The sequence below is a fragment of the Tenrec ecaudatus genome, chromosome 4 (assembly GCF_050624435.1).
Source record: "Tenrec ecaudatus isolate mTenEca1 chromosome 4, mTenEca1.hap1, whole genome shotgun sequence".
NCBI lineage: Eukaryota > Metazoa > Chordata > Mammalia > Afrosoricida > Tenrecidae > Tenrec > Tenrec ecaudatus.
In genome coordinates, this window is record NC_134533.1 from 90,917,948 (window position 1) to 90,944,688 (window position 26,741).

At 41.0% G+C, this 26,741-nt stretch overlaps 1 protein-coding gene across 5 annotated transcripts in view; it reads left to right on the plus strand.

Annotated features, from left to right (window-relative positions):
- Positions 1-52: 52 nt before the first annotated feature.
- Positions 53-26,741, plus strand: part of CEP295 (centrosomal protein 295) — a 53,424-nt gene continuing 26,735 nt past the window's right edge. For 2 of the 5 annotated variants that reach the window (XR_012783948.1, XM_075546451.1), the window contains exons 1-10: positions 53-203; positions 7,002-7,118; positions 8,857-9,057; positions 12,685-12,809; positions 13,965-14,058; positions 15,280-15,375; positions 20,128-20,268; positions 21,625-21,808; positions 21,931-22,098; positions 26,134-26,355. Coding sequence is in view for 4 of the 5 variants with exons in the window: in XM_075546451.1 (XP_075402566.1) it covers positions 69-203; positions 7,002-7,118; positions 8,857-9,057; positions 12,685-12,809; positions 13,965-14,058; positions 15,280-15,375; positions 20,128-20,268; positions 21,625-21,808; positions 21,931-22,098; positions 26,134-26,355 (1,483 nt within the window). In the remaining variant the exon portion in view is untranslated. Of the gene's footprint in view, positions 204-2,447; positions 2,554-7,001; positions 7,119-8,856; positions 9,058-12,684; positions 12,810-13,964; positions 14,059-15,279; positions 15,376-20,127; positions 20,269-21,624; positions 21,809-21,930; positions 22,099-26,133; positions 26,356-26,741 lie in introns of those variants that run through there. The other 3 variants (XM_075546453.1, XM_075546452.1, XM_075546455.1) reach the window with 3 other exon arrangements.

Here is a 26,741-nt window from a genome sequence, read left to right on the forward strand (position 1 = left end):
CGGCCCCCGCGGGGGGCGGGACCCAGCCGGTTCCCGCGGTTTGGCCCCGCCATTGGCGGGCGGTTTGAATGGCGGAAGTGACGATGGCTTGGCCATGGCCGCCCCCCAGGCGCACAAACGGCTGTTTTGAAGCTGAAAGGCCGTGGCTACCCGGGCCTGCTGCTTCGGCGACCCGGTTCCTTGTCCCAGCTCCGCATTCTCAGGTGAGCAACGCCCGGACTCCCCGGCGCGACTGACAGGCCCAGACCCTCCAGCTCGGCCGGAGGCCTCGGGGGCGGCGGGCTGGGCCCGTGGGTCGTCGGCCCTGCAGTCCGCCGGGGCGCTGGGTGGCCTGGGGTTTGCTGCTGCTGCGGACGTTCGCGGTGCGTTCGCCCCACTTTTCCCCCCTCTCCCCCTGGAGCTCACGAGTTCGAAATCCCGGAGCCATTTAGAACTGTACCTGGAATTGTTTTCTTAAGCGAGCGTGCCCTCTTTGGGGGTGTGCTACCTTTAATTTCCCAGATATTCCACCCGACTACTACTGAGATTTTTAGACCAGTGGATCACGCCGAACCTTTAATACTTTAATAGGTGCATCTGGCAATTTCACATTCAATCGCAGTCATCAGAACAGCCTGTTAAGGGCAGTTACGCATGTGATGGCCCCCATTACTACAGATTAGAAAGCAGAGACCCTAAGTGAGTTAAGGAACTTGGCCAGCATCTTTTTGCTGGTAGTTGGCAGTGTTGATTCTTGAGCCAGAGCCTGGGATTAATTGAGTGATTACCCTGTGTCAGCTGCTTTGTACAGACAGCCTCATCTAATCCTCAGACAAAACCTTGACAATTATTTGGATAGTAATAATTCATAGAGTTCTTTTTTAAACCTATAGTGACTTGAGTAAAGAGGTAAACGGGAAGCTGGGGAACTCCAGTTGTGACTTGGTAAGTGTAGAAAGTCTAATTAAGATAGAAGGTAGCCATTTGATGAGCACAGTTACCTGATTTAAGCAAGCATTCAGATTCTCAACGTAGTGCACCAAAGTATCATGACAAACAGGATATTTACATATTCTCAAACTATCCCCGAATACTTAAAATTTACTAGGGAATGTCTTAGCATTACAGTGGGAGAAAACATGGTAGACAGCACTTTGATAAGTGATAATCACATCCCCTGTGGTAAGGTCCACATGCTTTGTCCCTGACAGAATACACCGAGAAGGGCACTTCAGCCCCATTCTTGCCCCAAACACAGACAAATCCAAATGGAGGGATGTTCAGCAAAATAACTGGCCAGTATTTTTACCAAAAATGTCAAGGTTTTGAGAAGAAGGACAAAGACAGACTGTGGAACTGCCCCAGATTAGGTGACAAAACTGACATGACAAGCTTGGAACCTGAGAATTTACTGTACATATCCGAGTATAGGCCGACCCGCATATCAACCAAAGCACCTAATTTTACCAGAAAAACTGCATTAAAAGGTGCTGGGAAACTCGGCTTATGCACGAGTATATGCGGTACTTGGGGATGTAGTTGGCAAAGTACCCCAGCTGCTGCACTCCGAAGTCCTTTGGCACTCAGATGAGACAACACTTCTCAGGACCGAGGATGGTTGGGACACAAAAGCAGATCTGTGCCTGGGCGCAGGGAAGGTTAACTGAGGGCCCCTTGGGGCCGTTTCTGAGCTACCCAGCTCTCTCTCCTTCAGTGTCAGGCTTGAGTCTGAGGCTCTCCCAGTCTTTACCATCTACCTCACTCTTTGCCTTCATGATGTCCTTGAGGTTTAAATCCCATCTTGGCATCTGCTTCCTGGGGACCCACACTGAAATGCAGTGTGTGTTGGATTGGATCCTGATCCAGAAAGGGGCATTAATGTAACACTTGGCGAAGTTTGAATTAAGTGTGAAAATTAATTAAAAAGTCTGGTGCCAGTGTTAAATTTCAAGTTAAATCTGAAATTACTCCCAAGTGATGAGTTTAAAATACATTCACATGAAAACAGTTATTCTCTCACACTGTAGGACTAGAAATAACATGTATATATTACTTACACCAAGTACTCTGACAGATGAGAATGATTGATATTTATTTTTAATGAATTTTTATTTATTTTTAAAATTTATTTTTTAAATCATTTTATTAGGGGCACATACAACTCTAATCACATTCCATACATCAATTGTGTAAAGCACATATGTACATACATTGCCCTCATCATTCTCAAAACATTTGCTCTCCACTTAAGCCCCTAGCATCAGGTCCTCATTTTTTCCCCTCCCTCCCTACTCCCCGCTCCCTCATGAACCCTTGATAATTTAGAAATTATTATTTTGTCATATCTTGCCCTGTCCGATGTCTCCCTTCACCTACTTTTCTGTTGTCCGTCCCCCAGGGAGGAGGTCACATGTAGATCCTTGTAATCTGTTCCCCCTTTCCAACCCACCCTCCCTCTACGTTCCCAGTATCGCCACTCACACCCCTGGTCTGAAGGGATCATCGCCCTGGATTCCCTGAGTTTCTAGTTCCTGTCTACCAGTGTACATCCTCTGGTCCAGCCAGACTTGCAAGGTAAAATTGGGATCATGATAGTGTGTGTGTGGCGGGGAAGCATATAGGAACTAGAAGAAAGTTGTATTTTTCATCATTACTACATCGTGCCCTATATGGCTCATCTCCTTCCCAAGATCCCTCTGTAAGGGGATCTCCAGTGGCCTACAAATGAGCTTTGGGTCTCCATTCCACACCCCACACCCCCTCATTCACTATGGTAAGATATTTTGTCTGATGATGTCTGATACCTGATCCCTTCAACACCTCGTGATCGCACAGGCTCGTGTGCTTCTTCCATGTGGGCTTTTGTTGCTTCTGAGCTAGATGGCCCGCTTGTTTACCTTCAAGCCTTTAAGACCCCAGATACTATATCTTTTGATAGCCGGGCACCATCAGCTTTCTTTACCACATTTGCTTATTCGCCTGCTTTGTCTTCTGTGGTTGTGTTGGGAAGGTGAGCATCATAGAATGCCAATTTAATAGAAGACAGTATTCTTGCATTGAGGGAATACTTGAGTGGAGGCCCAATGTCCTTCTGCTACCTTAATACTAAACCTATAAATATATGCACCTAGATCTATTTCCCCATCCTCATATATAAATATATTTGCTTATGTACATATCTTTATCTAGACCTTTATAAATGCCCTTTGCCTCCCAGCTCTTTCCTTTATTTCCCTGGACTTTCCTTCTGTCCCACTATCATGCTCAGTCCCCACCAGGGTTTCAGCAATTCCTCTTGGTTACATTACCCTTGATCATGCCCTACCAGGCCTCTCACACCCTCCTCACCACCGATTTGGATCACTTGTTGTTCCCTTGTCTCCCTGGGCTTGTTAACACCACTTCCTTTCCCCCCATGTCCCCCTGGAACTGTTGGTCCCATTGTTTTCTCCTCCAAATTGTTCATCCAGCCTATCTTATTTAGACAGACCTGTGGAGATAATAAAATGCACAAAAACAAGACAGAGCACAACCAAGCAACAATATAAAACAAAACAACAACAAACCAATGACCAAAAAAAACACAAGAAAGAAAAGATTGGAGTTAGTTCAAGGATCATTTGTTGGCCTTTAGGAGTGTTTTCAAGTCCAGTCTGTTGGGGCACCATGCCCTGGGGACCTCGCCGCTCCATTCCCTTGCTGTTCTGTTGCACCCCCTTAGTGTTTTGTCTCGGTGTGGCGGGATCAGATCGGGTACAATTCCCACACTGTGTCTTCAGTGTTGTTCTCTGTAGGGCTATGGGTCAATGAGGGGTGTCATGTCTCATAGTAGGGCTGGCCATGTGGTCCTCTCTGTGGACTGGCTACTCTAATTGGGATCTTCATCTTCAAGACCTGGTGGGCCAGGATGTGCTCCACTGTCTCCTTCTACCCATTCATCAGCACCCGTGTGCTCCGATCAGATATGTCCCTCTCCCGGAGCTGTAGATTCATTGCTGTCTTTTGAAATAAATTCTTCTGGAGGGTGGGCAGGTGTCCACTTAGTTGTGATTGGAGGCAACCCCCTAGAATTTTTATTTTTATTTTTTTTTTAGTTAACATGAATTTATTACTAAGTGAGCTAGCTATGTGATGAATTATTATTTTTTTATGAAATATAATTTCAATAGAGTACAGCATATAGTGTACCATTTGATACATTTTTGCATATATTTCTGGGTAATGATCACACAGGTTAAAAATATATAGCATTTCTAGCATTCCAGAAGGCTCCTTTGTGTGCCCCTCCCAGTCAGTAATCCCCATAAACAATTCTCTATTTTAACCTGACACCCTGGATTAGGCTCCTGTGGTAATAGAATGTTAAAGTATGTTCTCCTGTGTGTCTGACGTGTCATTCCATATATTTTCTCTGTGACACTTTGCAGGGCATTCATGTTAATGGTTTGAACTTGGATTTTCAAAGCTCTCCAGACAAATTAATAAAAGAAATGCTGTGAAGACTAAATTCAGTCTTGCTTACTTTTTTCTTTTTTGCTCAGTTTGTGCTTGTGCTTCGGTCCCCAGTCATGAAAACATCAGCTTAAATAATATTTGCCTGCTTCTAAAGGTGGCTGGCTGTTTTGGTTTGTCAGAAAGTTAGGAACCATTTGGAATTAAGAAACTTTTCTTGGCTTAACTGTAAGATAGTGTCAGAGCAAGTATTTTAACTACAAAAGTTTTTATTCATATCTAAAATTGGGAAACCGTAGGCACTGAACATTATCGAAGTCTTGTGGATATCAAATGAGTGGGATTATTGGAAAAGATTTTAATGTGCAAATGATTCGCTTTTGGTATGTCTAATAAACTCATTGCCATGGTTTCTGAGGCTAGAACTATTTAAGGATGCAAATTGTGCTACATCTTTCTCCGGAGGAGCTGCTGCCACTGCAGCTCTATGGCTCCTTGGGGAATGTGTAGGGAATATGTGTTGAGGGTGGGACAGGAAATTACTTGAAGATCACCTCACATGGAACTGGGCTTAAACTAAGCTTCAGAAAGATTCTAGTTTTCAAAAACCCAATTTTCCTGGTCATCATGAAGAGCCGTGAGAAATGTTGACTTTTTCTAATGTCAACCTGTGCTGATATGATAGGTCTAATTTTTTATTTATTTTTAAAATCATTTTATTGGGGCTGTACAACTCATCACAATCCATACATCCATCCATTGTGTCAAGCACATTTGTACATTTGTTGCCTTCATCATCGTTCTCAAAACATTTGCTTTCTACCTGAGCCCTTGGTATCAGCTCCTCATTTTCCTCCTCCCTTCCTGCCCCTCCCTCCCTAAACCCTTGATAATTTATAAATTATTACACTGTCCGACATCTCCCTTCACCCACTTTTTTGTTGTCCGTCCCCCAGGGAGGAGGTTATATATAGATCCTTGTAATTGGTTCCCCCTTTCCACCACACCTTCCCTCTACCCTCCCGGTATTGACACTCTCACTGCTGGTCCTGAAGGGATCATCTGTCCTGGATTCCACGTGTTTCCAGTTCCTATCTGTACCAGTGTACATCCTCTGGCCTAGCCAGATTTTTAAGGTAGAATTGGGATCATGATAGTGGGGGGAGGAAGCATTTAAGAACTAGAGGAAAGTTGTATGTTTCATCATCGTTGCCACCCTGCACTCACTGGATTGTCTCCTCCCCGCAACGCTTCTGTAAGGGGATGTCCAGTTGCCTACAGATGGGCTTTGGGTCTCCACTCCGCACTCCCCCTCATTCTCAATGATATGATTTTTTTTCCCTTTGATGCCTGATACCTGATCCCTTCAACACCTGATCACACAGGCTGGTGTGCTTCTTCCATGAGGGCTTTGTTGCTTCTCAGCTAGATGGCCTCTTGTTTATCTTCAAGCCTTTAAGATCTCAGTGCTATCTCTTTTGATAGCCCAGCATCATCAGCTTTCTTCACCACATTTGCATATGCACCCACTTTGTCTTCAGTGATCGGTTCAGGAAGGTGAGCATCATGGAATGCCAATTTAATAGAACAAAATGTTCTTGCATTGAAGGAGTACTTGAGTGGAGGCCCAATGTCCATCTGTTAGAAGGTCTAATTTTTGAAGATGGCAGTAATAGGAACAAAGAAATATTAGAATCACCTGAGAAAAGTTTAAATAGAAACTACAGCTTCTTACATTGTTCCCATTTCTCCCTGCCCCTTCCCTAGAAACACTGGAATATTGTAACATAGAAAGGAACGTATTAACCATAGAAATAGACTAAGTTTGACACATCCACATAGAATTGTCCTTAAAGGATTTTGTTTTTTGTTTTTTTACTAAAAGGATTTTGTAAAGTATCAATCATCTTAAAAACTCCACATTGTAATTATGAAGCACAGTTTAGTACATGGGATTGAGATATAATGACCCTTGGTAGTCAAATTTTTTAAAAGAAAAAGACATGCTGAATCTAGGAACCAGGAACTCCTGAAATTATAACTTGTTAAAGTTAGAAAGTGTTAAGTTATAATTTTGAAAACATTCTATACTGGCACATCTTTTTATGTTGTTTTGCTTTTTTGTTTAAGTCCAAAGCAAACTGCCATCGAGTCAATTCCAACTCAACAACCCTAGAGGACAGGGTAGAACTGCCCTGTGGGGTTCCTGGTCGAACTCCTTATGTAAGCAAAAGGCTCATCTTTTGCCCTTGGAGCCGATTGTTTCCTACTGCTCATTAAGTTCTAGAAATGCCCATCAGGAATGAGTCAGGTCTCAGTCCTCAGAGTGAACAGCCCTCGCTGCAGGTGGGGCTGCATGTTGTCCATGTGATTCTGCTCTCCTCCACTTCGCCCTTTTCCCATCTGAACTGCAATTGCAAATAGACTGGACTTCCCATTTGCAAAGTTATTATTCGCATGCAATAGCCTTTTAAGTGTCATTGAAAACTATTCTTTGTTGCTATCTTAATGGTGTATATTTCTAAAGACTTTCTTCCTTAAAAAAATAAATAAAACTTTTACATTTGAAGTGCACAGAAATGAAAAGAAAAGCCGCGAAGACTGGCAAGCTGAGATTGAGCCCTAATGAAGAAGCAGTTGTGTTGAAGGAAGATTATGAGAGGAGACGGAAACTGAGATTGCTACAGGTACGGCTTTTTTGGAGAAGCGCATCTGGTTTCTTGTTTTCCTCCACGTTATTTGTGTTTTCCACATTAGAGCATTTTAAGTAAAATTTTGCTTGTAAATGCCTTTTTGCTCCAGCGCCCGCACAGAGTACAGTGTTTCGCAGATGCTGCACTTTTATAAATTGAGGATTCCCGGCAAGCCTGCCATCTTTCTAACAGCATGTACTCACATCATGAGTCTGTGGCACATTTTGGTAATCCTTATATTTCACCTTTTTTTTAATCAGAAATTTTTTATAGTATAATTAATTGTAATATAAAAAACCAAACCCATTGCCATTGAGTTGATTCTGACTCATAGTGACCCTATAGGACAGAACAGAACTGCTCCATAGGGTTTCCGAGATGGTAAATCTTTATGGAAATAGCTTTGTCTTTGTCCCATCGTGACTGAACTGCCAACTTGGGTCAGCAGCCAACACCTAACCCACTGTGCCACCAGCTGGCCACTAGTATAGTGTGAACATGACGTTCATATGCATTAGGAATCAGAAAGTCTGTGACTTGCTTTTTTGTAATATTTTTTTTTTTTGCTCTTCTATTGTGATATGGTTTTTGCAGTTGTCTGGAACTAAACACAGTATCTCCAGAGTAGACCTGTAACTAGTTGTGGAACATTTGAAAAGTGGCATGAGATGGTAAATAGATTGAGGAATAGTTTGCTGATGGGGATTACTTGAATTAATAATTCTTTAGAAAAATTTTTAATGTTTTCTAAATTATAACTTTTGAAGATTAGGAGTACTCAAAAGGATTATTAATTGCTGAAGTGAATTTGTTGGGGAAGTTACAGATTATCCTTTTCTAGAGCCCTGGTTATGTGTTGGGCTGTTAACCTCAAGATCAACAGTTCCAAACCACCAGCCACCCGTGGAAAACTAGTGAGGCTTTCTACTCACTCAAGCAGCTACAGTCTCGGGAGACCACAAGGGCAGTTCTGCACTGCCTCAGAGGGCCACTGTGGTTGCAATCAACTTGATGGCGTGAACGAGACGCCATTTTAGAGTAAAAGTTAACTATGAAGCATGTTTGAGGGGCCCTCTGTCTACCATCAAAGGTGCTGCACCACATAAATGTAGTTCTCATCTGTCTGTCTCCCTCTCTGTTCATCTGGGCTACACTTATTATTTTAGCCACTCACGTTGTGTTTGTTGTTAGGTGCCATGGAGTCAGTTCCAACCCATAGTGACTTCATGCACAAGAGAAGGAAACACTCCCCAGTCCTGCAACATCCTCACAGTTCTTCCTGTTCTTGATCCCATTGCTAGTCACAGTGTCAGTCCGTCTCACCCTCCTTTACGCTGCGCCTCTTCCAAGCATGAGGTCTCCGCTGGCATGTCCAAAGTTTGTGAGACAAAGTCTCAGCATCCTTGCCTCTCAGAAGCGAATACTCTGGACATACTAGAGTGATAATGGTAGTCCCATTAGTATGTGAGCCTGGAGGGAGATGATGGAAACCTTATTTATTTTGTATATTTATTTTTTTCTCAATAATGGAAACTTTAGATAGAGTTTTAGTATTTTTAGTTTTTTACATCACCTAGGTTTTTTGCTTGAGATAGCCTTGACTGGTATGATATGACTATCCAGAAGAACTTATAACGCTTTGAAGATAATTTATTTGAGTTCCTGTTTCTAAAGAACTTTTAAAAAAAATCAAGTCTCCTTTTACATAATCCCCTAAATACTTGTACTTTAGGTTCGAGAACAAGAAAGGGATATCGCCTTACAGATAAGAGAAGACATAAAACAGAGGAGGAATCAGCAATTCACTCGATTGGCAGAGGAGCTCAGGACAGAATGGGAAGAATCACAGACTCAGAAAATCAAGAGCTTAGAAAAACTGTATTTGGCGAGTTTAAAACATATGGGAGAAGGACATCGACAGGCCAAGGAAAATGTAAGTGAACACTTTACTTGACTACTTAACGTATACACTTGTGTACAAGCCAAGTTTTTGAGCACAAATTCAGCTTATACATGGGACAGTGGTACCCCAGCGAGGTGTAACATCTCGCTCCCCCCCGCCGCTCCCCCCCAGGTAACGGGACGAGCGCCCGTTATCTCGTGGGTGATTGCCGTTTCTCTGCTGTTCATTCAAAGCCCCGCTGACACTGCAGGGCTTTGAATGTTTGTTTGTTCACATCTAACCAATTAGAGCCGTCCTATGACATGGACGGCTCCAATTTGTAGAAGCTCCCCTAGTGATTCACTTAGGCTGGCAGCTGAACTGGTAAGGATGTGTTTGGGGGTGGGTGAGGGGGAGGCATTACCATGAAAGTTCTTTTTCAAAGTCTTGTTTTTTTATCCTATTAGAAATGGATACACTTGAACCAAAACAAAAACGCAGGTCATATGAGGCTGGTTTCAAAATGAAGGTTGTGTCAAGAGCAGAAGAGAGCAATAACAGTATTGCAAGTAGGGAATTCTGTGTTGACGCAAAGCAAGTGAGGGAGTGGCGGAAAATGAACGCTGACTTGGAACAGATTCCAAAAGCTAAAAAAGCTCATCATAGTTTAACGTCTTTTTTATGGGGCTCTGGAGAGTGAATTGCATAAATGGGTTATGGAGTGTCATCAAAATGGTTACTGCGTAACACGCATGGGAATCCACATATGTCCTCTACAAATGGCTAAGGATGACAAATACAAAACACCAGGCATTGAAAAATTTGCTGCATCAGCAGGTTGGTGCACCTGCTTCCTGAATAGGTTTGGCCTACTATGTTTGAGACAAAGATTTCCCAGAAATTGCCACAAGACCTTGAAGAAAACATTATGTCATTCCAGTTATTTATTATAAAACAAAGAAGGATTTATAATTATGACCTGGCAGATATTGGGAATATGGATGAAACTGCCATGACTTTTGATCTTCCAAGCAACAAAACTGTGGCAAGTTTAGGAGAAAAAAACATTTTTCTCAAAACCACAGGAAATGAAAAAAAAACAAAACTTTACAGTTGTTCTATCATGTTTGGCTAATGGAACTAAGCTGCGTCCTGTCATTATTTTTAAAAGAAAGACCTTGCCTAAAAAGATCAATTTCACACCAAGAATTACTGTGCGTGCACATGTTAGAGGCTGAATGGATGAAGACGGAACAAAAAAATGGCTGGAAGAAATTTGGAACCGACGACCAGGAGCAGCCTTAAAGAAAAAGCCATTGTTACTTGTTTGGAATTTGTTCAGAGCCCACCTATCGGATGACATAAAAAAATTGGCAAAATCTAGTAAAGTTACTTTAGCCGTTATTCCAGGTGGGCTTACATCTGTACTGCAGCCTCTGAATGTATCTTTGAATAAGCCTTTTAAAGACCGTGTGCGAAGGATGTGGCAAGAATGGATGTCATGTTGGTCAAGCCCGACTAACAAAAGGAGGAATTGTCATGAAACCTGACATAGAGTTAATAGCAAAGTGGGTTCGAGATGCATGGGAAGATATTCCAGAAGACATGGTGTAACGTGCCTTCCAGAAATGTAGTATTAGTAATGCTATGGATGACAGTGAAGACTGTGCTTTGTATGAAAATGACAGCAATGATGGTGATGACGGCGATCTCAGTGAGGACAGCATCTATGATGACCTCACACCAGCTGAAGCTCTGCATTGGGATACGGATGATGATGAGGAATCCAGTTTTGAAGGATTTTAACTCTTCATTTTAGTTTGGTTGCTGATTGAGCTCAGGATAGTACTCTTTTTTTTTTAAATTTTATTTTAACAATTTAACAATTAACAGGATAGTACTCTTAAGGTATCATTGTTGATATGTTATTGTTGTTTTTGTTGAACCTATTTTCCACTTACTGTGCTGGTTTACTAATGTTAAATGACTTGTCATTTTATTTATGCTTTTTATTTAAAATAAATATTTAAATACATTACCCCACTGATGTCTCAATTTTTAGTAATTTTATTTTCATTTGTTTTGATTATTGAAACTCACCTATAGCTTCTGCCTTTTCCACCCTAGGCTTATACTCGAGTCAATCAGTTTTTCTTGTTTCCCAGGTAATGATTAGGTGCCTTGGCTTATACTCGGGTCAGCTTATATTCGAGTATATACAGTATTTATTGATTATAAATTATAGTTATTGAGTGTTTATGTGATAAAAAGCTTTTTTTATATGCAGTTTGAGACATTCTGAATTGTTTTAGAAATATACTGTAATACCAGGAACTAGTTTAGGAAGAGGGACTCATTCAGTTTTTTGGTAGCAGTGATGTCAATGGCAATGTGCTGCGGTGTTTGAGTTAGTATCACCCTCTTCTAGTCCTTGTCTCTGGGTACATGATCACCTCTGAGCCAGGAGGAGGAAGAACTCAGATTTCCCATTTCAGTTTCATTCCTGGACCCTCTAAACGTGTGTGCTTGGGTGTAATACCCACGGGTTTGATTCACAAATGAAATCCACAAAGAATAGAAATCCTTTGTTCCCTCCTCTTCAAAAAGTTTGGCTGAATAGAGAAGTCTCCCTGACCTAAATCTGATTTGACCAGTGTTGTGATTGATTGCTGGAACGGATTAAATTGCAGCCCCCGAGACAGCCTCACAAAATAAACTGCCTTCCAGGAAGGCGAGTCTTTGATAAGCACCGGTGAGGAAAAGAAATGTCTTGTAAGAATGGGGCAACAGATGCAGCCCTTGTTCCCGGGGTTAGCTTTGCCGTCCGGTTGCTGTAACTCTGTCTGTCCCGCCACGAATTTGCGGCTTCCGTGCAGTTTCCAACATTTCCGGACTTGCTCCTCCTCTTGGGGCTTGCCCTGACTAACTTCCAAGTAGCATGTTTTGGAAATGCTGTTGCAGTCGGTGGAAGAACATAGCAAAATTGAAAGTTACTTCTGTTCTCTTTTGTTGATCATTTTACTGGGGGCTCATACAACTCTTATCCCAATCCATACATATATCAGTTGTGTAAAGCACATTTGTACATTTGTTACCCTTATCATTCTCAAAACATTTGCTCCCTACTTGTTACTTCTTCTTTTTTTTTTTTTTCCACAAGAGAAAAGCTTGTAGTTAGTTCAGGGATCGTTTGCTGGCCCTTAGGAGCGTTTTCCAGTCCAGTCTGTTGGGGCACCACGCCCTGGCCCCAAAGTCCACTTTCAGCATTCCCTGGGGACCTTGCCACTCCATTCCCTTGCTGTTCCGCTGCACTCCCCCAGTGATTTGCCTCGGTGTGGTGGGATCAGGTCAGGTGCAATTCCCACACTGTGTCTCCGGTGCTGTCCCCTGTATTGCCCTTAGTCACTGAGGGGCATCATGTCTCATAGTGGGGCCAGCCATGTTGTTCTCTCTGTGGACTGGCTGCTCTACTCAGGAACATCATCCTCACGGCCTGGTGGGCCAGGCTGTGCTTCACTTTCTCCTCCTGCCCCTTCATTTGCTCTGATCATATATGTTCATCTACTTGTTACTTCTAACAGCAGACAAGATGCTTTCCTATTAATCTTGCTCGGCATGACATTTTAAGTAATACCATTGTTTTTAGGAACCTGTTTTAAGTAATACCATTGTTTTTAGGAACCTGATTTGGATGGTGTGACACAGCGGGCAGCAGAAAGGAGAAAACGAGCAGAAATGAGGCATAAAGAGGCACTGAAAATACAAAAAAATCAAAAAGAAATATTAATGAAACAGAAAAACCGGTAACGTGGTATTAGTTTTTACCTTATTCCCAACGGAAATGGACTTGGCTGGCAGAGTGTACACTGGATACTATATGTATAGAAGTATATCTACTGAATTTGTTAGATCTGATTGTAAAATCTTGTCATGTGGGAGAACATAGTAACAAATGAGCTTTCATTTGTAGTTGTAGTCTGCTGGGCTTAGTTGCAATTAACCGATGTTCTGGAGAATGTCTGCTGACTCAGGTTGTTCTTGTCCACCAGAAGAAAGAAATCCGTGTTTTTAAAGTGTTATAGACTCTTTGGGAGTCATTAGTATTTATGCAAGTTATGAAAATTAAGGATCAGCAGTGATCATTTTAGACAGTGGCCCATTTTTATCAACATCTCGTTGCTTTATACTAAACAGTGGAGATTATAGGATAAAGATGTAAGATTCCTGAGCTGGTCTTCACTATAGACCTCTTTGACTATATTTCTCCTGATGGTTTTCCCATTTTTAAAATGTATATGCACAAAGCCCTGTAAATATCAAAATAAACCAAACCCACCCCCTCATGTTGACTCCGGCTCTTATGAACACTGCACTGAGTTTCCGAGGCTGTACATCTTGATGAGCAGGCGAAGATGGCCTTCTCTCCTGAGAATCGGCTGGTGGCTTTGACTTGCCACCCCTTAGTTAGCAGTCCAGTGCCTACCTGATAGCTCCACAGGGCCTCCTTCTAAATGTCAGAAGTATTTAAAAAATATATTCTGGAGTCTCTATATAGCTATTGAAAGAATATACTGAACCTGTGCGATCAGAAAGAAGAGTTTCTTGAGAGCTATGTTTTTTGGTATTTTCACTCAAGGATTATACTGTGCTGTAATCTTTACATAAATGCTCTCTAATGACTCCCAAATGGTCCAGACCATTACTACTACTTCGGGAAGAGTAACCCTAGTGGCATTGTCAAATAAGCATTGGACTGCTTGCAAGGTTGGCGGTTCAAATCCACCAGCAGCTCAGCAGGAGAAAGGTAAGGCTGTCGTACTCTCTACAGCCGCAGAAGCGCTATTTTAGGATAAAGATGTAAGATTCCTGAGTTGGTCTTCACTATAGAATCCACTCAGTGGCAATGGACTTAGTTGCTTATTAGCTGAAAAATGTATTATGACTTTTGTTTCCTTAAGGCATATAAACGCTCGAAAGGAAGCTCTGCTTGTAGAAAAAGAGAGATCTGCCAAAATTACAAGTTTACCACCACCGCCTCCAACTCTTTTCGAGGTAAGTAAATACCTCGGGGTGTGGAGAAGAAGTTATAATATCTCTTTTTAGTCTTAGGATTCAACAGGGGTCAAAGTAACCATCATTTTTTTAAACTTAATATTTCTAATTGCCCCAGTAACCCATGAACATAGCTAGAGTATTTCAAAAGATACCTGAAATACCACCATTTTGCCTATAAAAATAGTATAGAGTTCTGATGCATAAGGACTTTTTCTTAAAACAGAACTATAATGCTATTATGGGTCCCAATATTGTCTAACTGAATAATAGGGCATAATAAACAGGGGTGGACTGAATCTGCTTTTATGACAAAATACAGAAAAGAAAGAATGGTAATTTGTCCTGTGAATTGTTTTGTTTTTGAATAAGAATGATTTAAATATTGGCCAGTGTTGACCATAATTTAAAAAGTAAGCCTTAGTATGAACTAAATTAGAATTTTGTGATTAGATATGGACTAGAACATAATATGCATGTTCTATCTTCCTGTAGATAAGTAGAATTCTACGATTTCATTTGACATACCTTGTAAGACAACGGTTCTTAACTTGTAGGTCGCATCCCCTTTGGCGGTCGAACGACCCTTTCACAGGTGTTGCCCGATTCATAACAGTAGCAAAATTACAGTGACGAAATAGCAGTGAAAATAACAGTATGGTTGGGGGTTCACCACCACATGGGAACCTGTATGAAAGGGCCCCCGCATTGGGAAGTTGAGAACCACTGCTGTAAGATGAGTGTGATCGTGTTCAGGAGTTGCCAAATGAAGTCTCTCTTTAAACACAAGGTTACAGTCGAAATGGAGGTGAATGAAAAACCGTGATTGGTTATTACTTCAGAGATAGCTAGAAAGTGTTTTTTTGTTTTTTTTAAGACTCGTCAAGTGCAGTAGCGGGTGGGGCGGGACAGGGAGGAAGACGGGCAGGTTGACTTGGAATTGACTGTGGGCAATTGTAGAGAGGAAGGACCACCCAGGAAAAAATTTTGAGGTCCCAGTGACTCTTGAAAACCAAAACTGGTGCTTTTATTAAGTCTGGAAAGAATTTAACTCAGAGGAAAAAAGAGATTTATTGTGAACAGCCTTTAATTTATCTGGGATCAGATTAAGTGGTTAAAGGGGAGAAGTGATTATTTTTGGCCTTGAGTTCTGCTTTAATTGAAACTTAATACTTTTTTATTATGCTTTATGTTCTTTTTTGCTTGTGTTCTCTTTTTCAGAACATTGATGTGAAGGGAATTCCTTCTGTGAAGACCAATAGTGCTACCTATCATCATCTTCACCCGCTTGTGAACAGAGAGATGGGCACAAAGCAGGTGATTGACTTATTGTTTATGGCCCTCACTTTGTGATTTCTGTGTTCAGTGTGTTGAATTCTGCCTAGGCTGTCTCCATGGGGCATTCAAAAAGGTTGTGGGAAAACTTCATTATGTTTTAATTCCATTTTTCCTTAAATTTATTGAATCATTTAAAATCATTTTTTGTGATTGTACAGCTCATCATGATGCTTACATATATTCATTGTGTCAAGCGCATTTGTACATTTGTTTCCATCATCATTTTCAAAATATTCTCTTTCTACTTGAGCCCTTGGTATCAGCTTCTCATATTTTTCCTCTCCTTAAATTGTTTTTAAGCTCCCGCCAATATATTTCCAGTTATTAAAATTTGAACAGTTCTAGTGATTTTAGGGTAATAAACTTACTGCTATCAAGTCAGTGCTGGCTGTTAGCAACCCTGTTGGACAGGGTAGAACTGCCCCCGTGGGTTTCAGAAATAACTCTCCAGGAGTAGAAAACCTGGTGGTTCGTAAACCACATATAGCACCATGGCTGTGCCCCAGGGCTCCTTTTAGGGTGGTAGTGACCAAAAACCTTTTAAATAAGCTTTGAGTTTCTATGTCAAGTGCTTTGTGAATGATGGTTTAATCTGAATAAAAGAAAGTAGTTAGCTATTTGGATGGCCATATTTTTAAATCATTAACATTAAAACTTTTTTTTAGAAAATCTTGTGGCTGTACACTTAAGTATAAACTATAGACAAGGCACCTATGATTTCATTGCCAAAGGATAATAAGTTAATATCTAATTAATGGATTATAGTTTTTATTTATATGTAATCATACACAATTAGCCTTCAGAAGGTTCATGGAAAACTAGATTTAAAAGAAAATGGAACTTTTCCATGAACTTTTTGAAGCACCTTCATTCTTGAGAAAATATTTTTATCATTTCATAATTTTGAATTATTTTCTTATATCTTACATGTCCTTAAAAATAAATATAATTTTTAACAAGTACATAATATTTCATCATAGTATATATTTGACTGTTCCCCTATTCCATTTATTCCTTCTATAAATAATGTTAGACTAATAATCTTATGCGTCAATGGCATCTGATAAACAACAACATCTATATGTGGAGCGGATTAGTAGAAAATAGATTGTTGGTTTCAAACTACATAAACATCTTAAGCAACTTGATACAGATCACTCAGTAGACCTTTAAAAAGCATCTGCACATAAATGTGTTTTAAAACAAACAAAAATTAAAAAGCACCGGCACCCTGGCTTACCACCCTTGCCTGCATAGAATACCACGGCTTCGAAAACCATAGCCCGCCTTTAAAACTGACATGCCACCTACTTGTTTCTGTGGTTGTTGGTGTTTTTGTTGATTGTGGCACTATCTTTCCTTTCCTACCCCATGTTTGTAGACATATTTGGTTACTAGAAAAATAAGCTTCCCCAATATTGTATTCACATTGGTGCTAAAAATATTCCAATAATATATTTGGTTGACTGCTTAATAGCAGGTGTTAATATCAATGTTTAGTCGTGACCTTAAGAATAAGTCTGAAATTTTTATTTAAATCTTAAACTATTATTACAATTTGAATATTTATATTACAGTAGTAATAACTTTGGTCAGTTGCTAAAATGCTCCTGTGTTAACTCTACAGCATTTTTGCAATATTAAGTAGATGTTCTTGCCTTTAGGATTGGAGATCAAAGGCTTTAATTTGTTTTTTGGTCTAGGCCCTTTGGTATTGATTACTATTGATATTGTTGCATTGTCACTAGCTTTAGTTTTTTATAGCAAGTAAAGTGTCTCCTGTTTAATTCCTGCATTAGAAGAATAGCTCAGTAGCCATGGTGCAGTTTTATAAAAGCAGTCTCACAAACTAAAGCTTTGGGTGTTGCTTAAAGATGAGGCTTTGTAAATCTTTTCAAGGTACAAGCTTCTAACAGCTGTCCCCTTTACATAAAATTACTGTATCATGCCTCACACCATTACTTAGGAGAATCTTCCCTTAAACCTTGATATTAGAAATTTGATGTTGGAGGAATGTGCTTCACTTTCTTTTTTTTTTTTTTTTTTACATTTTATTAGGGGCTCATACAACTCTTATCACAATCCATACATCAATTGTATAAAGCACATCTGTACATTCTTTGCCCTAATCATTTTCAAAGCATTTGCTCTCTACTTAAGCCCTTTGCATCAAGTCCTCTTTTTTTCCCTCCCTCCTTCCCCGCTCCCTCCCTCTCTCGTGCGCCCTTGATAATTTATAAATTATTATTTTGTCATATCTTTCCCAGTCCGGCATCTCCCTTCACCCCCTTTTCTGTTGTCCGTCCCCCAGGGAGGAGGTCACTTGTAGATCCTTGTAACTGGTTCCCTCTTTCCAACCCACTCACCCTCTACCCCCCCCCCCAGTATCGCCCCTCACACCCCTGGTCCTGAAGGTATCATCCGCCCTGTATTCCCTGTGCCTCCAGCTCCTATCTGCACCAGTGTACATCCTCTGCTCTATCCAGACTTGTAAGGTAGAATTCGGATCATGATCATGCGGGGGAGTGCTTCACTTTCAAGATAACCAAACATCTTTGACTATTTATCTGTAGCTCATGTAAGGGCAATACAAGTCCCTTCCCTTGAGTTGAAAATGGTAGGATCCCTACAGGTTTTTCATGTAAGAAATACTCATGCTCTTAGTTTACATGTTTGGTTGTTGCGTAGCAGCTTTGTGTAAATGAACTACATTAATTTGTTTAATTAGCCTTTTTTCCGTAAAAGCTGCTGTTATGCCTAGTTTGCACATCCTCGTTAAGTCTTTGGCTGAAGAAGCCTGATAAAGTGGCCTGCTGTATCCTTCGCAGAACCAGTAATTCTCTTTAAGTTGTGTTATGCGACATTTATTTTCCATACACAATTAAACAAAACATCGGTACTTGAAGTTCCTGAATTACTTACTCATGGCCTTCATTGTTTACTCCTTTGTCAGTGTTAGTGACATATCACTTATTTTAAATGGGTTTTCCATTCCAGAAATATTTCTCTAGTTAGGCCACTGTATTGTTTACTGTGAGACCTAGCAATGTCTGTAGACATGTAAAATCAGCGCAATTAAATTCACCATCAATTTATCATACTGTCCAAGTTGGCAACATTTCTGTCTAGATATCTAAGGGTCAAGATGCAGAAATAGTATATTCAGTAGTATGTATTACTTATTATTTTGGGTAGCAGATTCATTAAAAAAAATTTTCAGATACTGGGAGAGTAGAGGGTGAGTGGTTTGGAAAGGAGGAACTAATTACAAGGATCCACATGTGACCTCCTCTCTGGGGGACGGACGGCAGAGAAGGGAGACTCCAGATAGGACAAGATATGACAAAATAATAATCTATAAATTATCAAGGGCTCATGAGGGAGGGGGAGTGGGGAGGGAGGGAGGGGAAAAAAGAGGACCTGATGCAAAGGGCTTAAGTGGAGAGCAAATGCTTTGAAAATGATTAGGGCAAAGAATGTACAGATGTGCTTTATACAATTGATGGATGTATATGTATGGATTGTGATAAGAGTTGTATGAGCCCCTAATAAAATGTAATAAAAAATTTTCAGAAACGTTTTCTAAACAGAGTTCGTTTGCCTGAGATTCAGGTTATGCAGAGTTCACATGTCTTTTTTTTTTCACCTCTTTGATGACTGATATTGAAATCTGTAAAAATGTCACAGAGTTGTGTTTACATTTTTTGTTTTGTTTTGTGTTTACATTTTTAATTGTTCAAGGGGACTTCAAAATGTTCATGGATAAATGGAAATAACATCATGAAAGTTTAAGTCCCTTCACAGTGGTATAAATGTAAAACTGACTGTTTTCCCTAAGTCATTTTTAGAAAATTTTGTTTTAAAGTGTGATCAGTAAGAATGAGCTTGTTTCAGACACCTTTTATGAAAGATCCTTTCTTCTTGTCCTTTATGTACTTGGTTTTTTTTTATAAACTTTTTGGTCAGTGGACTCTCTTCTTACTATGGTATTAACTATCCGTATGTTTCCCTATTTAGTCTTGCTGAGTGTTTAATCATTCTTCATGTAAGGTTAGTAGTTTTCCCAGGCATCGTTATCGTTTCAGCTGATTAATGGAATTCCTGCATATGAAATACATATGCGAGGAAGCCCAAGTTCCCTCTCGTGTTTGCATTCCCTCGCTCTCAGGGAGAGTGGACTCAATGGCAGTGGGCTTGGGTTGGTAGACTGCAGTGATGGGTGACTGTGCAGTGGCATGGTCATTGTTCCCACAGACGCCCCAGAGAGCCAAAGCTGACACTGACCTAGATGCTTTGGCAACTTGGTCCTACTGAGGCTGAAGCCAAGCCCCAGATTTTGTCTGCAGAGTAAAGTCCAAATGTCAGTGCTTCCCTAATTTTCTTAGGTGAATATTTATTCTTGTCATTTACTAGATGCTAGGTTTTTTACATTTTAACAAGTTCATTTTAATTAATAAAAAAGATCGAGGGGTGTGGTTTAGATGAGCTTTGCCTAACATGGTTTGAATTTAACAACTAAGTTTTTCATATTCTGACTACTATTTTGATCTGTTTCCTAGATTAGATTCTGTTGATTTATCTAGGTGTTTAAAAACATAGCTCTTCTAATCATTTAATTTTATAAAATTGAAAATGTGATTGTAGAGTTCTTTTGTTTTTTAGGTAAGGCATTAATTTAGTTCTGGGCACTTTATTTTTAAATTGTCTAAAATGATATTAATTGACTGCTAGCCAGATCCTCATTCAGCTGCTGCAGAAGAAGCTAAACGCTTAGACGAGCTACAGAAACAAGTAGCACAAGAGAGACAGGAACAATTTGAAAAGGCACATGTACGGGGTTTCCACGCAATGAAGAAGATCCATTTGGCTCAGGTAAGAATAATATTTTGGCAGTGAGCGCTGGCAGTGCAAAACTGATCAACGAGTGGGCTCAAATTAAGAAAGTGTCTTCTGATTCATTTCCTTCCCAGTTTTATCATCTTGAGTAAACTTATTCTCACAGTATATCACTATACTTTTGCTAGTGGTAAGTTTATTAACAGTGTAATATTTTTTAAATCACTTTATTGGGGGCTTTTACAGATAGAACAATCCATAAATCAAGTATATCAAGCAAACTTGTACATATGTTGCCATTGTCATTTACAAAACATCTTTCTACTTGAGCTCTTGTTATCAGCTCCTCTTTTTCCCCTCCCTGCCCCCCCACTCTTGTGAACCCTCATATATATATATTGACTATTTACACTAACAACATTTGTTTCCTATCTTACACTGTGCTGTATTCCTTCACTAGTGTTTCTGTTATTCCCCTTTGGGAATTGTAATCAGCTCCCCCACTTCCTCACCTCTTCCCCACTTCTCCCCCTCCCCTATGGTTTCGCTATTCCCATTACTGTACCTGAGAGGTTTCTCTGACCTGGCTTCTGTGTGTCAAAAGCACTGGTCAAGCAGGATTGGTGAGGTAAAACTGAGGTCATGGTAGCAGAGAAGAAGCATTAAAGAACCAGAGGAATGTGGTGTATTTTGTCGGTGCTATGCTGCCCCATGGCTGGCTCGTCCCTTCCATGTGACCAATGTCATGTTTTAGTCAGTTCAAAAATAGCCTGAGAAGTTCCTATATTGAATCGGTTTCCCAATTTAACGCTTTAAATTGCATTGTGCTGCTTAAATTTAAAGGCTCAATTCAATAAATAATAGTAAAATACTTGCTGGCTTTGTACAATATTGATCAAAGGTAAAGTCATTATTGTTGCTTGTATCATACTTTTCAAAAGTGATCTGGTCACAAACATGCAAAAGAGATATGATAAAAACTGACCTTGTTTTTTATGCAGCATAATTTCCACCATACTTATAATTTCCACCATACTTATAATTTAGTCTTGGTGCTGCAGCACAGTAGGAGTTTCCCTATTATGGCTAGGGCTTGATTACCTTCTAGTGTCTGTTCTACACAGTACACTGCTTTTTACCGCCCTCTTCAACTTTTTTCCCCCTTAACCACTCTTTCATACCCAAACTGTAAATAAACAGTGTGTGTACCTAGCACCTCACAGGGTATCTAGCACTCTGTAAATGTTTGTTGAATGAATAAATGATTGTCTTTTTGTGGCAGAACGATGACGGAGGGCAGGGGGGAATCTCAAGCCCTTTTTCTCATTGTTGTTAGTGTAAATAGTCAAAATTTGTGACTCGGCTGTCTTTGACCTCTCTTTATGCTTGAAGAATCAAGAGAAACTAATGAAAGAACTCAAGCAGCTACAACAAGAGGACGTGGCGCGCAGGAGACAGAAAGTCGCCCGGATGCCACCGCAGCTAGTTGAACTGCCCTACAAGCGCACTGAAATGAAAGAAGACTGGCAGAGGGAGCTGGAGTTTGCCTTTGAAGACATGTACAGTGCCCGCAGGAGTAAGCTGCTTCAGTAGACTCCAACTGCACTTTCAAATGCTTGGGTGGGGAAATAGCTTTGTAATGTTACAGCATTTTTTATTCCTGAATGAGTTCTCTCTGTCTCTGCCTCTCTAATTGAGCAGTGAAAGGAGACCTGATTTTGCACCTTGAACCAGAGCCTTTGCCCACTGTGATTGATCAGACCCAAGATGAGGACCTGGACCTTTCAGTAGAACAAGAGAATTCCAGTGAAACTGAAAATCTACAAGTGATGGAAGCTGAAAAATTTTGTCCTAGTGAAATAGATGGTAAAAAATAAAGCCCTTTTGAGTAGATAGTATTTCATAGGAAAAAAGTATTAATCCTTAGCCAACAGTTATGTCTAATTTAAGTACAATGACTAATAACTAGTTGGAATGGTGGGAGGAGGAAACAACATTTTCCAATTTTCATCATGATATAACAGTGGAGGGTTGTTTTGTTGTTGTGTGTGTGTGTGTCCTGATGATTTTGAGGCTAAGTTAGACGCTTAATTCTGAATTCTTCCACGCCCAGGCTTTTTCACATCATCTTAGAATACCCTGCTGTGTTCAGTCACTGCTAGGTGCTTCATGTATAATGATGACGGGTAGCTTGGGTTTAGACCCCTGTTCTAAACTTTCATCTGTATCTTCACTATTCTGAACTCTTATTTGGCTGGCTACCCCACATGCACTTACTTTCAAGAGTGTCCAGCCGTAATGTGCCTTCTGGCGCCTACTGAAACCTTTTGCTCTGCTCCGACGCTGTGACTAACACAGCCTGCAGCAAGTCTCCAAGCAGACCAGTAGGCGTCAGCTCTATGGCCTTCCTCTGGAACGTCTGCGTCTAGCTAAGGACAACACCCTGCACCCTGACCTTGTTTTCCCCATGCCTCTTCCTATTGCCCTTGTTGCACACCTCGTCATTTCTTCCCTGGATTCCTTCAGCCTGAGTTGTCAGCTGATAGCCCATTATCTGCTCGAAACTGGAATCTTGTTCGACGTTCTGAAAGACTCCAGTGGGTCCTGAGAATAAAGTCTGTGCTTTGTTCACATAGGTTTTACTGAGGTCAATGACTTATAGTCAATAAAATCTACTGAAGTCCAGCTAGAGAGCTTATCCATCATCATAAAAGACCCCTCACACCCCTTGGCGGTCAGCTTCCTGCTTAGCGCAGTCATTTGCGTCTGGATTCTGTCATGTAGCACTTCTAAATGTATGTATCAGTATTTCACTCCCCTCCCTCCTTTTTTCTGAATAGTGTTCCATTGTAGAATTCTCTCTCATATGTTATGTACACATTTTTTATCCATTTATCCAAACAGCTTTGTTTTTAATCATTTTATTGGGGGCTCATACAAGCCTTATCACAGTCCATCCATCCATCCATTGTGTCAAGCACATTTGTACATTTGTTGCCATCCTCATTCTCAAAACATTTGCTTTCTACTGGGACCCTCCATTCAACAGTTTTCTTGGGCATTTGTGTTGTCTTAATTTTGGCTCTCCTGGAGAGTTCTGCTATGCATGTTTATATGCAAGCGTGTGTGTGTATGTTTTCATTTTGCTTGAGGGATAAGTAGATGAATTGCTAGGTTGTGTGGTAAATTTGTGTGTAACTTTTTTAAGAAAACAGCCGAACTGTTTCCAAAGTTGTTGTGCCATTTTGTGCCTACACCCGCGATGTTTGGGAGTATGAGAGTGCTCTTTTCTCCACTCTGCTCCAGCTGGGCCCCCTCAGGGTGGTGAGCTGGGCGGTGGGTGGTCTTTTGCGTCTTAGAAGCTGCCATCTGCATTGTTGTTCCTCCATGCTTATTGTCGAGTGGTAGTGACTGCCTTAACCTATTTCCTGAAAACACGTGAGTAACTAAGTGTATGATTCCTGTTTCTCTTACATGAAAACACACAGGCACAGAGGCTAACGTCGTCTGTGGCACTACTAGAGGGTCCTCGTGAGTCAGAAGTGACTCAGTGGTACTCTGAGGTGAGAAGCGGAAGGTGGCATCGAGGTGCTAGACTATAGTCTGCATGATGATCTAGATGGGGCTTAGATAAATGCACGATGGATCCAAAAGCCAAACAAAGCAAACTCACAGGTGCCAAGTCGATGCAGACTCAGTGACTCTGCGGAACGGTACAACTGCCTGTGAGTTGCTGAGACTAACTGAGGGGGTGGAAAGCCCTGTCTTCCTTCCAAAGAGAGGTTGGTGGTTTTGAACCGCAGACCTTGCAGGTTGCCGCAACACCTAATGCATAACAACAACGCCACCAGGATTCCTTGGATAGATGGACAGATTTGTGAAGTTCATTGAAAATATTTAGGTTTTGAATTATAAATCCCAAATAGAAAGTTAAAATTCACCTCTGTAGATAATCTTCAATTGATTAAACCAGAAAACTATGCACTTTTATATAAATATATAAAAAAAGAAAAAGCAGTAGCTGTGGATTGATTCAACCCGGTGTGGTGGGGTAGAATTATTTCATTGGCTGTCCATCCATTGTTTGTTTTTGTACAAGGCCTCACGGGACAGGCTCAAGGCTCAAGTGTTAACATTGTTTGTACCAATACATGTAAAAGGATGTTCTTAGAAGCAAGTTAGGATTGTGGTTTTGTGTGTGTGTGTGTGTGTGTGTGTGTGTGTGTGTGTGTGTGTGTGTGTGTGAGAGAGAGAGAGAGAGAGAAGGGGTCTCCTTATAGAAATACTCACTGCCTTGGAGTCAGTTCTGACTTGGCGCTGCTCTGTGGGACAAAGTGGAACTGCTCCAAGACTTTGAGTCTCCGGGCGCCGTCAGTCGTGGCCGTGCCCTGCTCCAGAGGAGTGTTGGTGGGTTTGAAGTGTCAGCTTACTGGTTATCAGCTCAGTGCCTTCCTGACTACCACCTTAGCGCCTTTCTTTTTTAAAGATCAAATTGAACAGTTTTATTGACGTAATTCACATATACAATGCAGTGATTTAAAGATGTTTTCAAAGTTGAGTAGTCATCACTACAATCAATTTTAGAAGGTTTTCTTCATTCTTATACTCATTATTAGTTCCCCCAAGGGCTCTTTTCTTCATGAAGATAGATGTGAGAAACTTGGATACACTTGAATTTTTCAGAGTCCTATTAGGGACCCTTCCCGAGTATAGAACATCCATCAATTCAACAATTTTTGCATGTACAGTTCTCTGACTCCAATTCCACTGTGGTTGTGCAATCATTCTCACCCACGGAGACTTCAGGGAATATTTTGGTTATGGTTTAAAAATGATCTCAGGCCATAGTTTGGGGATTCATTCATCCTGTGTGACTGTAGACAGTGGGTAGATTTTTGTTTTTGACTTTGTAGCGTTTGTGCTTTGGGTGAGAATTTACACATGCTTTCTTTAGGTGACACTAATTACCCCCCCCCCACACACACACACACACACACACTCCCATGTTTACCATTTCCATTTGCCCTGATGCTCACCATAGAGGCCTGTGTGTTGTTTGACTGAGAAGTGAGCTGTGGGGATGAGCTCAGTTCCACTCTTACAAGGGTGTCCGAGAACCACAGTCTTAAGGGTTCCATCAAGCTTTGTCTGTCCAGTAAGTATGGGCTTTTTTTTTTATAACCTTGAATTTGGTTTCCCATTTACTCCCTCCGGTCTCCAGGATCATCTCCTGTTGTGATCCCTCTCTGGCCTGTCAGCACTGGCAGCTAGGCACCATCTGGTTCTTCTGGTCTCCTGGTCATTGAGACGGGTTCACATGCTCCCTCGGACTAATTGTGGCTTTAATTTTCTTCACTCTCCTTTGCTCTAGACAGGGAGAGACCAATGGTTAGTTGCACTTTAAATAAGTTCTGTTCAGCTTTACATTTGTAGTGGACTGTAGTAGCATGTTTACTCTGGAGAAGGAGCCCTGGTGTCCTGGTGGTCACTAGTTGGACTGCTAACCACCTGGTCACTAGTTTGAAACCACCCACTGCTCTGAGGGAGAGAAAGACGCGACTTTCTGTTCCTGTGAGGACTTAGCAGTCTCTGAAACCCAGAGGGCAATTCTACCCTGCCCTGCTGTGTCACTGTGGGTCAGAATGGACTCGCTGACCGGGAGTTTGGTTTTTACTTCTTAAATCAAAGAATTGTCTCCGGTTATCGAATTATAAGCAGTCTTAAAGCCTTGGTATGAATACTGGCAAATTGCGAAGAATACTGAGAAAAGTGACATTGTGTATTTGTTTGCGTTGTTAGATAACCATAGCAGTAACTAAGGATAATGTAGAACAGTTTGCCTAATCTTTAATAGATGCTGAATAAGATGTTTCCCCGCTCCCTTTTCCTTTTCTTTTTCAGTTCCCTTGGTCAGGAAGACCCAAGAAGTCCCTTCAAAAATTCTTTTTAGGAAATTATTAAATAAGATCCGAAGTCAGAAATCTCTCTGGACAGTAAAATCTGTGTCTGAGGATGAAAGTGAAGTGATTACGGCTACTAGTGAAACCCAGAGCACAGCCCCAGCGGTGGAGTCAGGAACGGTGACCAGTGACGAGCATGCGCTGCCCTCTGGGCAGCAGCCAGGTGATTCTCTCCAGGAGCTTCACGGGGTAGCACCTGGACCCTTCTCAACACTGGTTAAAAATGTGCTCTTTTCTAACGAATCAAAGAATAAGACCCACAATCTCTGACAAATCCTAAAATGTTTAATGGCTCCCTTTCCGGACTACTTTCTGTGTGGGGTTGGTTGTTCATGTATATTTGTAATAATTTTAAGGAGCCCTGGTGCTGCTGTCAGGGAAGGAAGTGTTTCAACCCACCGGCTGCGCAGCGGGAGAAAGATGAGCCGTTTGCTCCCGTAAGTTTGCAGCCTCAGACAGTGTGTAGGGTCAAGATGGGTCCAAATTTACTGGATGGCGTGGTTCTTCGGGTTTTGAGTATAAATTCTGTCGTGGTTGATGTACCGAAAT